The 12008-nt window shown below is 36.9% G+C and overlaps 1 protein-coding gene across 1 annotated transcript in view; it reads left to right on the top strand.

Annotated features, from left to right (window-relative positions):
* C9 (complement C9) overlaps window positions 1–11279 on the top strand; it is a 47489-nt gene extending 36210 nt beyond the window's left edge. The window contains exons 8-10 of the mRNA XM_022598762.2: window positions 2348–2473; window positions 4610–4788; window positions 9676–11279. Of these exons, the coding sequence (XP_022454470.2) occupies window positions 2348–2473; window positions 4610–4788; window positions 9676–9891 (521 nt within the window). The 3' untranslated portion in view covers window positions 9892–11279. The remainder of the gene's footprint in view (window positions 1–2347; window positions 2474–4609; window positions 4789–9675) is intronic.
* The last annotated feature ends 729 nt before the right edge of the window (window positions 11280–12008 follow it).

The raw sequence follows: 12008 nt of genomic DNA, 5'->3' as shown, positions 1-12008 counted from the left end.
TTCTAAATTTTCTCTAAGAGAGGAAGGAAGAAACAATGTTAACAACATGTAAGTCTAAAGCAAGAGTGGAAAATTCGTTTTACCTCATATGATGACAATTCTAACTATGGGGTGGTGGTTGAATTGGGTCCATAAATAGGTTTCTGACCACACTTGAATCATGGAAAAGAGTCTATGATTGATCATCAGTGTCTGCTATATGCACAGAATAGGCCTATGTGCTACATAATTACCATCCTGACCTAAAGACTTCCTCAAAGCCTTTTAAGAATAAACTAGATGCCAAGTTTCTATGTTAATAAGTTTTAATATTTATTTTGTGATTAATTAAGGCTTAGTTACAGCACTCTTTAAAGAGGTGAAAGATGCCAGCATAGCTCCTCTCTCTGCCCTCAAAGATTTGGGTTGTGTCTCTTAGGGAAGGAAGTGTTGCCAAAAGCACTTCCATAGCTCTTTCTCCTTAGCCTCTGGCTGTGTCAAGCAAAAGATGGGATTCAGCTCTGATCTTAAAGCCTGACACTGTCCCCACCGTGGATAAACCCTTTAAGGATGAAACAAATATGAATGGCCAGAACCAGTTGCTCTTGATGCCTCAGTCTAGTCTTGGGCTGGTAGATGCATTTCCAGGGGAGTAGAGTGTGAGGTTTCTTGGTTTATACTGCCTCACAAGGTTATTCCAGTAAGATGGCATAATGGGGTCTCTAGGAGCCCTGCCCAGTAGGCTATATTGATAGATATCACATGGGAGAGGGGCACAAGAGGAATGTGTCTTGAGTAACTTGAAAATCAGAAGAGAAAGGATCAGCAAGGGTGATCAAAACACAAAGAACTCTTCAGGCTAAGAGTTGCTTTGGTGAAAAAACTCCATGGGCTGAAATCTTTCATCTTGGACAACTCAGAGCTACCTACTTATATCTACTTACCTTCTGGCCTTAGTAGACAAAGATCATTAGGTGGACTCTGGGTCTTGAAGAGGAAGTCATTCTTCTCACTTCTCTGCTTTGCCACACCCAAGGTCCAAGCCACGTCCTCCAGTTTGGGGCATCCAGACTCCGTCTGGTCGTGGAGAGGTCCACAGCTGAGGTAGAGAATCTAAGCTTTAGGGTCTCACTTAGGTATTTTCATCCTCATCTTCGAATCAGAATTCTCATGCTTCTTAGGTTAAGGTTGGAAATCTAGTATTCTGAATTTCTAGCATTATCTTCCATTTTTATCCTCCCTCCTCCTTTACCATGGGAAATTCCACTGGATATTTCTTAAGTTCTCAGTAATTGTGGATACACAAAAGATACTCGTTGAATGAATGAATGACTAAATGCCTCAGATCTCTACTTCTACATCTCACCATGGGATCCTGGGATTAACTTAACTTCTCCCTTTCCTTTTTCGTAGAGCATTTTGGCTTCCAGGACAAACAACCACGTGTTTGTATATGTGTGTGTATGTGTGTGTGTGATCTGAAATGATAAATAAGAGCAAAAACTGATATGATCAATGAGCTCAGACCTGGGAAGTTACTCTTAAAATGAAGAAATAATTTCCTCTTTTAAATCAGGAGAATAGACAATAAATTATATACTTGAGTAAATATTGGGAGTTTTCTTCGTTATAACTGGAGCAGCCACACACCACAATGAGTCAGCTCCCAAGACCAATGTCTACTAAACAGCATTAGTAGGACCAGAATAAAGTGTCATATATTTAAGCCATCTGCCCAAAGCAACGAACTAGCTATCTCAATGATGAACTGAGTCTTCCAAAGAGGATCAGGAGATGTTGATGCATCCCATGACCAAATTATGAAGTTGATACAGAGAAGTGCTTAATAGCCAGACAGCTCTTGTTTCTAATACCTACTTGGCTAATTACTAATTGAGTACCATCAGCAGGTTCCTTAACTGCTTTGTTATTCCTCATGCTCATCTGTAAAATGAGGATAATAATAAAACTTATCTCAGAAAGTCAATGAGAGGATTAAATTAGTTGATTTACACAAGATGATTAGAATGATGCTGGGCATACAATCATTCAATACATGTTAGATATTGTCTCCCTTTTATGGCATTAGAGGTAAGGATGGACTATAGCCACCCTTGTCTGACTCATGTCCCTTTTAACAAAGGGTAAATTTATCGGTCCTTCACCATTAAGTTGACAAGCAAAGTCAAAGGAGACCATTAGATTCTAATATGAGGGCAAAGCAGGGCAGATATAACCTTGCATTTGAGTTCAGTAATAATGTCTAGGAATCCAAGTAAGTATGTTTCTTACAAAATAGCAAAATTAGAATTTATTTATGATGTTGATAGACATAATCTAATAATTTCTAACTAAATATATTAAACAGGTGTTGAACTAAGGGATATACAGAGATGCCTCGGGTTTAATCTGGATTTATCTCTGAATGCTGGAATTGAAATCACAGGAAATATTAATTCAGACAGTTGCTTAAAGAGGGGTGATGGTAAAATTGGTAAGTATGGCCTAACTTACTAGGGCGAAAAGAAGGAGGAAAGGTCAATGAGCACTGCCCTGTCACTATGAGCCTTCTTTATTGTCTCCCCTCTTTATAAAAAACAACAACAACAACAACAAACCGAAAGTGCTTAAAAACTATTTTATCTTTTTTTTTTTTCTTTTTTTGCCAAGCCACACCAGCTTGTGGGATCTTAGTTCACTGGCCAGGGACTGATCCCAGGCCCTCGGTGGTAAAAGCACAGAGTCCTAACCACTGGACTGCCAGGGAATTCCCAAAAGCTATTTTACCTTCACAGTGGTTCCCAAACCATTATAAACACAAGTAACCTGGGGACATGTATTCAATGGTATCATCATTGTGCAGGTCGTGAACTGCACAGCTCTGGGGAATACAGCCATTCACACTGTGGTCATTGTAGATTTGTATTTTTATCATGGCAATGGTAGAAGCCCGATGATAGAAAAATATCTTGAGGAAAGTTTTCTTTTTTTCCCCTAATTTAAACAAAGCTTCCAAATGGCCTAGTGGCAGTTCTGTCTGTGTCCATCAAGAAAAGAGAAGGCCAAAGCCATCTCCCTAACTCAATATTCCACCTGACTCAAAATCCCTAACTCACCTTCACCCAATTGGTCAAAAGGTGCAAGCTTCCAGTTATAAGATAAATAAGTACTGGGGATGTAATGTACAACCTGATGACTATAGTTAACACTGCTGTGTGATGTATTTGAAAGCTGCTAAGAGAATAGATCCTAAATGTTCTCATCACAAGGAAAAAATAATTTCTGTAACTATATGAGGTAATGTATGTTAACTAAACTTATTGTGATAATCATTTTGCAATATATATGTATGTCAAGTCATCATGCTGTACACCTTAAACTTATACAGTATTGTATGTGATTATATCTCAATAAAACTGGGTGAAAAAAGAAAATACCTAATCCAGCCTTAACATTAAATCAGTGCATAACATTTTTAAAAAGATAATTTTTTTGATATAAATATTACTTCTGTTGCTAATCATTAGCAGATTTATAAGCATGAGGTAGTGCTGGAGTTCTCAATTTTTACTCTAATCAGAAATACTTGAGAGCATTCTCAGAAATACAAATGCTTGAGACTCACTTGAAGAGTGATTTAAAGAGTCGGCTGACACAGAGCACAGGGAGATCAGCTCAGCGCTTTGTGTCCACCTAGAAGGGTGGGATAGGGAGGTGGGAAGGAGACGCAAGAGGGAGGAGATATGGGGATATATGTATATGTATAGCTGATTCACTTTGTCATAAAGCAGAAACTAACACACCACTGTAAAGCAGTTATACTCCAATAAAGATGTAAAAAAAAAAAAGGGTCAGCTGATAGTGGAGAAGTAGAAGAGAGGAAAACCTAATATTTTTAAAAGCATACCAGCCACTAACATGTGGCCATGCTTGGAAACTACTGATGAAGTGAAAAGAAAACTGACCTTGCCATCAAATGTCATAATTTCAAAATTTGGCCATTAAGCTTACTGTGTGACCTTGGGCTAGTCACTCCATCTCTCTGAGGCTCAGTCTTCTCATCTATAGAAATAAGGCAGGATGAACAAAAATCACCTTGAAATTACTTTTAGTTCAAAAAATTCACAACTCTAAATGATTCACCAAAACTTTTTTAAAGCGGTTTAGTCTGGGAGAGACTGAGGGAGAAATAACGTAAAAATTGGGGTGGAAAGAAATTATGCTTTTTACTTTATTCTTTTTTATGCTCTGAAGTTTTTTATAATATTAAAATAGTTTAAAGCAAACTTATACAAAATATAATTATGAAGCTAAGTCTGCAACAACAAATGTATCCAATCAAGAGTCGTGTTCCCATGTGTGCATGTGCTTAGGTGATGAACTTTAAATTATTAATGTATCTCAAGCATCATACCATTTATATTTTCTTTAAAAAATGATTGAAATCTATAACTGACTACTAATAAAAATGACCCTTGGATATTTGGGGTGAAAAAAATTACATAAGTAATATTTATAAGTAAAATTCAATAAATGTACTAGACTATACCTTATGAAAGGGGTTCAATAAATGTCTATCAGATGTCACAGAACTATACATGCTTCACTTATACCTTCTTTCTCTTCTCAGAAAACATCATGAGTGAAAGCCTCATCGATGATGTTATTTCATTCATAAGAGGAGGAACAAGAAAATATGCAACTGAACTGAAAGAGAAGCTTCTCAAAGGAGCCAGGGTGATTAATGTGACTGACTTTGTAAATTGGGCCTCTTCCTTAAACGATGCTCCAGTGCTCATAAATCAAAAAGTAAGAAATATTTATTTTCAAATAGAAGATTTTGTCATTTTCTTACTAAATGTAATTGCTGGTTCAGATGAACAGTTAACTTCATCTGAAAGAGACGTGAGCATCCAAATGCACTCCCGTCCCATCCCCGAAAGAAGCATGGTGTAGAAGAAAGGCACAGAGGGGGCATCAGACCAACCGGGCTGAGTTTGAGTCTCTGCTCCTCACTAGATGTGTAATATTTTCTGACTTCTGCAACACTGAATTCTCCAGGGCTCCATGTTTATTTGAGGATTTAATGTGATTCCTTGTATAGAGACTATAGCACAGATTGGTACAAAATAGTTGCACAGAAATTGTTAGTTCCCTTCCTTCTGCCCCAGTTGTCCCTTGCCTTCAGGTGACATCATACCACCACTTCCAACACAGGAGAATTGTATTTTTCAAGGGCCTTTGTGAAAGGGAAGTTCATAAGTTCTCAGAAAATAAGACCAAGAGTGAACAGTTCTCATGGTCAGGAAATCCTTTCCTTTTTGTGTCTTGATTATAATAGTCTTCCGTTTATAAAACTTTTGGGACTTTACAGTCTTGGTGCTTATTCCTAAGGGGAAAAAGCTACATTATAATTATAAAGATATAAATGCCAATGTTACTTAGCCTCACCATTCTCTCCCCAAACTAACTATAAAGGCTATGTGTTTTCCTTTATTGCTGTTTTGTTCCTGAAATTATTAGAAAGTATTTTTCCTACTTTCTTCTATAGCTTTCAATTTTCCCTGTATGTTTCACAATTTTCTTCCCTCGGGTCAAATTTATCTTTGATTGTCCCCTACTTCCTTTTGATTAACTTGAGTTATAAACATGTTGACTTTTTTTTTTTTTTTTGCCGCACTACACAGCATGCGGGATCTTAGTACCCTGACCAGGGATCAAACCCATGCCCCTGGCAATGGGAGTGTGGAGTCTTAACCACTGGACTGCCAGGGAAGTCCAACATGTTGACATTTTTGATAGGACTAGTTATCAGAGAATTGTGTTCCTTCATTCTTCATTATTGTCTTTAAAGAGTGAGTGAAACCACCAAAACAACTTCATTTATGTGAGAGAGAAACTCAGAAACTGGAAAATTGTAATGTACTCTCCCTTTAGGTTGTGGAAATCTACCCAGTTGTAAATATGCGAGCACGTCTGTGAGAGTCTTCACATATTTTGTCCCAAAACTAGGACAAAGAGAGGAAAATAGTTGTCCAAATTAGCATGCCCATATATAAAATTAAAATCAGAAGAGACCCCTTTTATTTTGTCATATTTAAATAATATTTAAATTCACTATCTTGAACTCAGTGAAATAAATCTGTTTCAGAAGATCTTAAATAAAAAAAGAATTGATTCGGAACTCCCTGGCGGTCCAGTTGGTTAAGACTCCACACTTTCACTGCCAAGGGCCTGGGTTCAGTCTCTGGTCAGGGAACTAAGATCCCACAGGCTGCCTGGCCAAAACAAACAAACAAGAAAAAAATTGATTTAGGTGGATGTTTACATTCAGATGGACACCTAAAGTGTCTTGTCTTCTCATTTCTACAAAGGGAGTTCAACTGTCCTTGTACGGATCCAAGACTGTTCTCTGAGGAGGTCTTAATAAGAGTCCATCACATTCTAGAGCTGACTTTTAAAATCTCAAGTCAGTAAAGTATCTGCTGAAGATTTACTAGAACTATTCAAAAACCTTCATCAACTCTGTTGGCACAGTCCTACTGGCTGGATGCAAAATATAGTTTTATCCTATTTTCAAGGTCAACTATTGACCCCCAGATTTTTAGATTGGTGGGCATTCCATCTAAAATATCTCTATGTTTCTTTCTTCATGAATTGAAAGCCTGGACTTTTCATATCAATATTCTGCCTAAGCAGAAGGCAACCATAGTTAGTCCACCATGAAACACTTTTTAAATTTATCTTCTTGGAGAAGTTCAAAAAATAGTAAAATATTATGGCTTTTTTTGTTTTTTTTCGGTACGCGGGCCTCTCACTGTTGTGGCCTCTTCCGTTGCAAAGCACGGGTTCGGGACGCGCAGGCTCAGCGGCCATGGCTCACAGGCCCAGCCGCTCCACGGGATGTGGAATCTTCCCGGACCGGGGCACGAACCTGTGTCCCCTGCATCGGCAGGCAGACTCTCAACCACTGCGCCACCAGGGAATCCCCTCACTCTCTCTTTTATGTTTCCGATTGTCTTTCTGTATTTCCTGGCTTTGTATCTCTTCATGCTTCATTATCAATATCTTCTTCTAACCTATATTTCAATTCATTAACTTTACTTCAGTTGTGTTAAATCTACTATTTAACCAGTCCATTAATTTGTATATTATAATAGCAAATTCCAATTCTCTTTGTTTATTTTTTTTCAAATCTTCTATTTTTAAAAATAATTTTCAGTTCTCTGCTAAAATTTTTAATCTTGTCTCTTATGCTTACGTAAACGTAGCTGTTTTAAAGTCTACATCTGATAACTCAAATCTTGGCATTCCCAAGCTCTGTTTCTCATTTCTATTATTTCTACTGATTCTCATTCACGTTGGCTCATTTCCTTGTGTACCTAGTTACTTTTATTGTGGGCTGGATATTATACTTTAAAAATTGCTATCAGAGTAGCTTAAGGCCTGAGATGCTTTTATTGTCTTCAAAAGAAATATATATTTGTATCTGAAAAGCCTCTGGGGTACTAATGACTCAGGATTATTTTAAAACCAGCTGCAGTCTTTGCCAGGACCACCTCAATTCCAGTTCCCTTTTACTTCTAGGGCTGCAGTCCTTTGGGACCCAACCCAAAGCACAGCTTTTTTACCTTTGCTGTCCTGAATTCCAACCTTTTTTCCCCAGCCCAGTAATGTGCTGCTCTACCTCTTAGCTCCTTGACTGCCTCTTCCTGATTTAGGAAATGTGTCAAGGGGACTAGCGACCCAGAAGTACTGGGCTCACCTCACTGAACTTCTACCTCCTCCCAGATCTTGGCCTAGTAATGTTTTGTTACCTTGTTAGCTTTCCAGGGCTTTCAAGGAAATTTTTTAATTTTATTTTTAACTTGTTCAGGTTTTCTCATCGTCCTCAGAAAAAGGATTAGTTGACTTTATTTAATCCATCATTACTCTTTGGCAGGAATTTGTGGTGTGTGTGTGTGTATATATATATATATATATAAACTATTTTTTAAAATAAATTTATTTATTTATGGCTACATTGGGTCTTCGTTGTGGTGCATGGACTTATTGTGGTGGCTTCTCTTGCTGTGGAGCACGGGCTCTAGGCGCACAGGCTTCAGTAGTTGTGGCATGTGGGCTCAGTAGTTGTGCCTCACAGGCTCCAGAGTGCAGGCTCAGTGGTTGTGGTGCACGGGCTTAGTTGCTCAGCAGCATGTGGGCTCTTCCCGGACCAGGGCTCGAACCCGTGTCCCCTGCATTGACAGGTGGATTCTTAACCACTGTGCCACCATGGAAGTCCTGTGGTATATTTTTTAATCTTGTTTTTCTATTCCAATTGCTTCTAAATTTTGTGGTCTCTTATTTCAAAGTACTGTGCCACCAAAGGGTCTCAATTTCTTACAGTTTATCTACTCAAACACCTTTATAGTCACACAATTAAATTTGCTTACGTTAAATAGACATATGATACAAGTTTTCTACACATGTTTTACATATGTACATAAAACATAGCCCTGTATATTCTATATGTGTTTTATATGTAACATAACTAAGCATTTTTTGAATTCTGCCCTGTATTACTAGAGTAATCTTTCCGTCTTAACACCCTCAAATCTCAACTTCATAGTCATTTTATCAGGAAAGCCTTTCCAAACTTCCCTGATTCAATGGTAGCAACTATGTATCTTACTCCAGGAATTTAAGTGTACAAAATAAATCATTTTACTTCATTTATTTTAGTATAATTAAATTTGACATTGAGATCCCATCCTTCCATGCTGCTGGAAAATTCATCCTTCATTCATTTGTTGGATGGGGTTCAGGGTAGCTCTTGCTTGTCCTGATGCTTCTGTCTGGGAAATGAAGATATGATATATGTAAGTATTTAGTCCATGGTGGTCATCTTGATAACCTCATTGTTCAACTTTACAAGTTCACTTGAAGTCAGGTGGTTGCAAACTTTCCATGCCAAGATTGGGCATGGGAGTCATTGATAAAGCTGTAGCCTCTTCCTTGATAGCCACTTTCCCTAGGGGCACTCCAAAGATTTTGCTACTTCCCAGAATAGCTGCTAGAGATCTAGCTATGGTTTCCTGCTACTTGAGGTACATGCTAACTCGACCCACTTCCTGGACTGAAGGAATGCCCCACCTTGGTGGCATTCTTCCCACACTCCTTCTCCCAACAAAAATTTATCAATAAGTTCAGGCTTTTAAAGAAAAAAAATCAATAAAGTATTTGCCTTTAGGGGCATTCTGGACTGGCATCACACACAAGCCTCCTCTTAGACAAGAGATCGCAAGCACTTGCCTACCTTCTGGAAAAGGGGAGGCAGAATAAAGGCAGCAAAAAGGATTCACAATATGTCAGTAAATTAGCCTGCTAAAACTTTAAATCCCTGACTGTTCATTGTTAAAATACATATACCCATCCTTTATAGCACCTAGTCACAGTTTCCATTTTAAATTTGTCTGTATGATTATTTTAATATCAGTCTCCTTACCTCCATAATGGGATCTCCATGATTACAGAGATCATGACTAGTTTTGATCACCGGCAGTCTTAAAAGCTAACATCATGTCTGGCAATAATTATCATTCAATAAGCCCTTGTTGAATTAATGAAGCAATGAATAAATAATTTAGTGAAAAATACTGCACAAGCTCTGTCTATAGAAAAAGACCTAAAATTAAATGTTTTGCTCTCCTGCAGCTGTCTCCGATATATGATCTGATTCCAGTGAAAATAAAAGATGCACACCTAAAGAAACAAAATTTGGAAAGAGCCATTGAAGACTACATCAATGAATTCAATGTAAGAAAATGCCAACCGTGCCAAAATGGAGGGAGTGTGATTCTGCTGGATGGACAATGTTTGTGTTCCTGCCCAAACAAGTTTGAGGGAGTTGCCTGTGAAATCAGAAAATAGAAAATCTATGAAGGTGAGAACAACTCGTTTGATATTATTAAGGACAAAAATATACATTTGGGGGTTATTTAATTTGAAAACTAGCTCTTGAATTAATTTGCGCTAAACTTCTAGATTATCCATATAAACAGAGGATAAAGATTGAATGAATAGTGGAAATGGACAAATCAGCCTTTATGTGTCATTTAGCACACAGTTTAAAAATCTTCCTCTACATCTAAACAGAACTATAAACAAATAATAAATAGTAATGATTGTATTACTTTTTTTTTACATCTTTATTGGAGTATAATTGCTTTACAATGGTGTGTTAGTTTCTGCTTTATAACAAAGTCAATCAGTTATACATATACATATGTTCCCATATCTCTTCCCTCTTGCGTCTCCCTCCCTCCCATCCTCCCTATCCCACCCCCCTAGATGGTCACAAAGCACCATTCATATAAAGAGAAAAGCTTACAGAAATATAACAAACATCCAGGTGGACATATACTCATCATGTACATATATGTGTGTGTATACATATAGGTAAATACTTCAGAACCTTTTTATAAGAAAAACAATCACAGATACAATAGAGTACTTTGTAACACATCACCTCTCCCGCTAAAAAAGCCCAGGTCCATTCTTCTCTCCCACACTACTCAGATACAGTCACTTTCTTTTTTTTTTTCTTCTTCCAGTTTTATTGAGATATAATTGACATAGAGCATTGTATAACTTTAAGGTGTACAGCATAATGATTTGACTTACATGGATCATGAAATGATTACCACAATGTTTAGTGAACATCCATCACCTCATCTATAAATAACAAAATTAAAGAAATATAAAAAGATATATGTTTTCCTTGTGATGAGAACTCAGGATTTATTCTCTTAACAACTTCCATATATAACATACAGCAGTGTTAATTATATTTACCATGTTGTACATGACATCTCTAGTACTTATTTATCTTATAATTGGAAGTTTTACCTTTTTGACTGCCTTCATCCACTTCCCCCTCCTGCCAACCCTGCCTCTGGTCACCACAAACCTGATCTCTTTTTCTATGAGTTTGTTTGTTTATTTTGTTGGTTTTGAAGTATAATCGACCTAAAACACTATGTTAGTTCCTGTTACACAACATAGTAATTCGATATTTCTATACGTTTCAAAATGATCACTATGGTAAGTCTAGTTACCGTCTGTCACCATATAAGATATTATGTAGTTATTGACTACATTCTTTACACTGTACATTCCATACTCCTGACTCATATTTTGTACCTCTTACTCTCCCTCACCTATTCCTTTCTTTCCTTCACCCTCCTTCTCTTATAGTCACTTTCATTAAGTTAGAGTGTATCCTTCTGGTCCATATTTTTTACTTGTACTAAATACATCCATACCAATTAAAAAAATACTCAATGTTGTTTTGGATTTTTAAAATTTACATAAATGGTATTTACTGAATTTTAATTTTGCAGTTTTAACTTTACTAGTGTTTAAGAAAACTGAGTTTCTGCACTTTTTACAGCTAATCATCTGAAATCATATTATTTTACTTTTTTCAAGGAAGAATGACTTTAGCTCTGTTTCTAATACTAAGAGGATCTGCTTGGTCTTTCATTCTGGTAGAATTGATTAGAATCCTAATAGATAAGCAAGATTTAGCTCAACTGTTAATTATCACAAGATCAGCTAATTAGATTAACTTCCTATGAAAATCATAGCTTACATTTTTGATTGAATAAGCAGTTTCCTACAACAAAATGTCTGAAACAATTATGTAGTTTCCTCAAACAAAGATTCACAGTCTCAAGTTTATCATTCAAACATACTTTCAACTACTGCTACAAAAATTTTTTTACAAAATTTTTAACATTACAAGAATGTCTTTTGCCCTTCTTAGCAAACACAGAAACTCAACAACATGGTGACAATATACATGTTTAGATTTCTCTGAAATTTTAGGATAATTGATTTTTCCTATATACTATCTCTGTCTCTCATGTATCTAAAATGTCAACCCACTGTTCTGTATTCCAAAAAGCATTAGTAGTCTCCAAAACTCCATACTCAAGACCACTGTTTTTTCCCTATTTCTCTCTTTGTGGACTATTCTACAGCTT

The sequence above is a fragment of the Delphinapterus leucas genome, chromosome 3, assembly GCF_059928025.1.
Source record: "Delphinapterus leucas isolate spDelLeu-1000000601 "Yukka" chromosome 3, BTC_Dleu_Yukka2, whole genome shotgun sequence".
Lineage (NCBI taxonomy): Eukaryota > Metazoa > Chordata > Mammalia > Artiodactyla > Monodontidae > Delphinapterus > Delphinapterus leucas.
The sequence above is the reverse complement of the archived record's forward strand: the minus strand, read 5'-3'. Positions and strand labels throughout refer to the sequence as shown.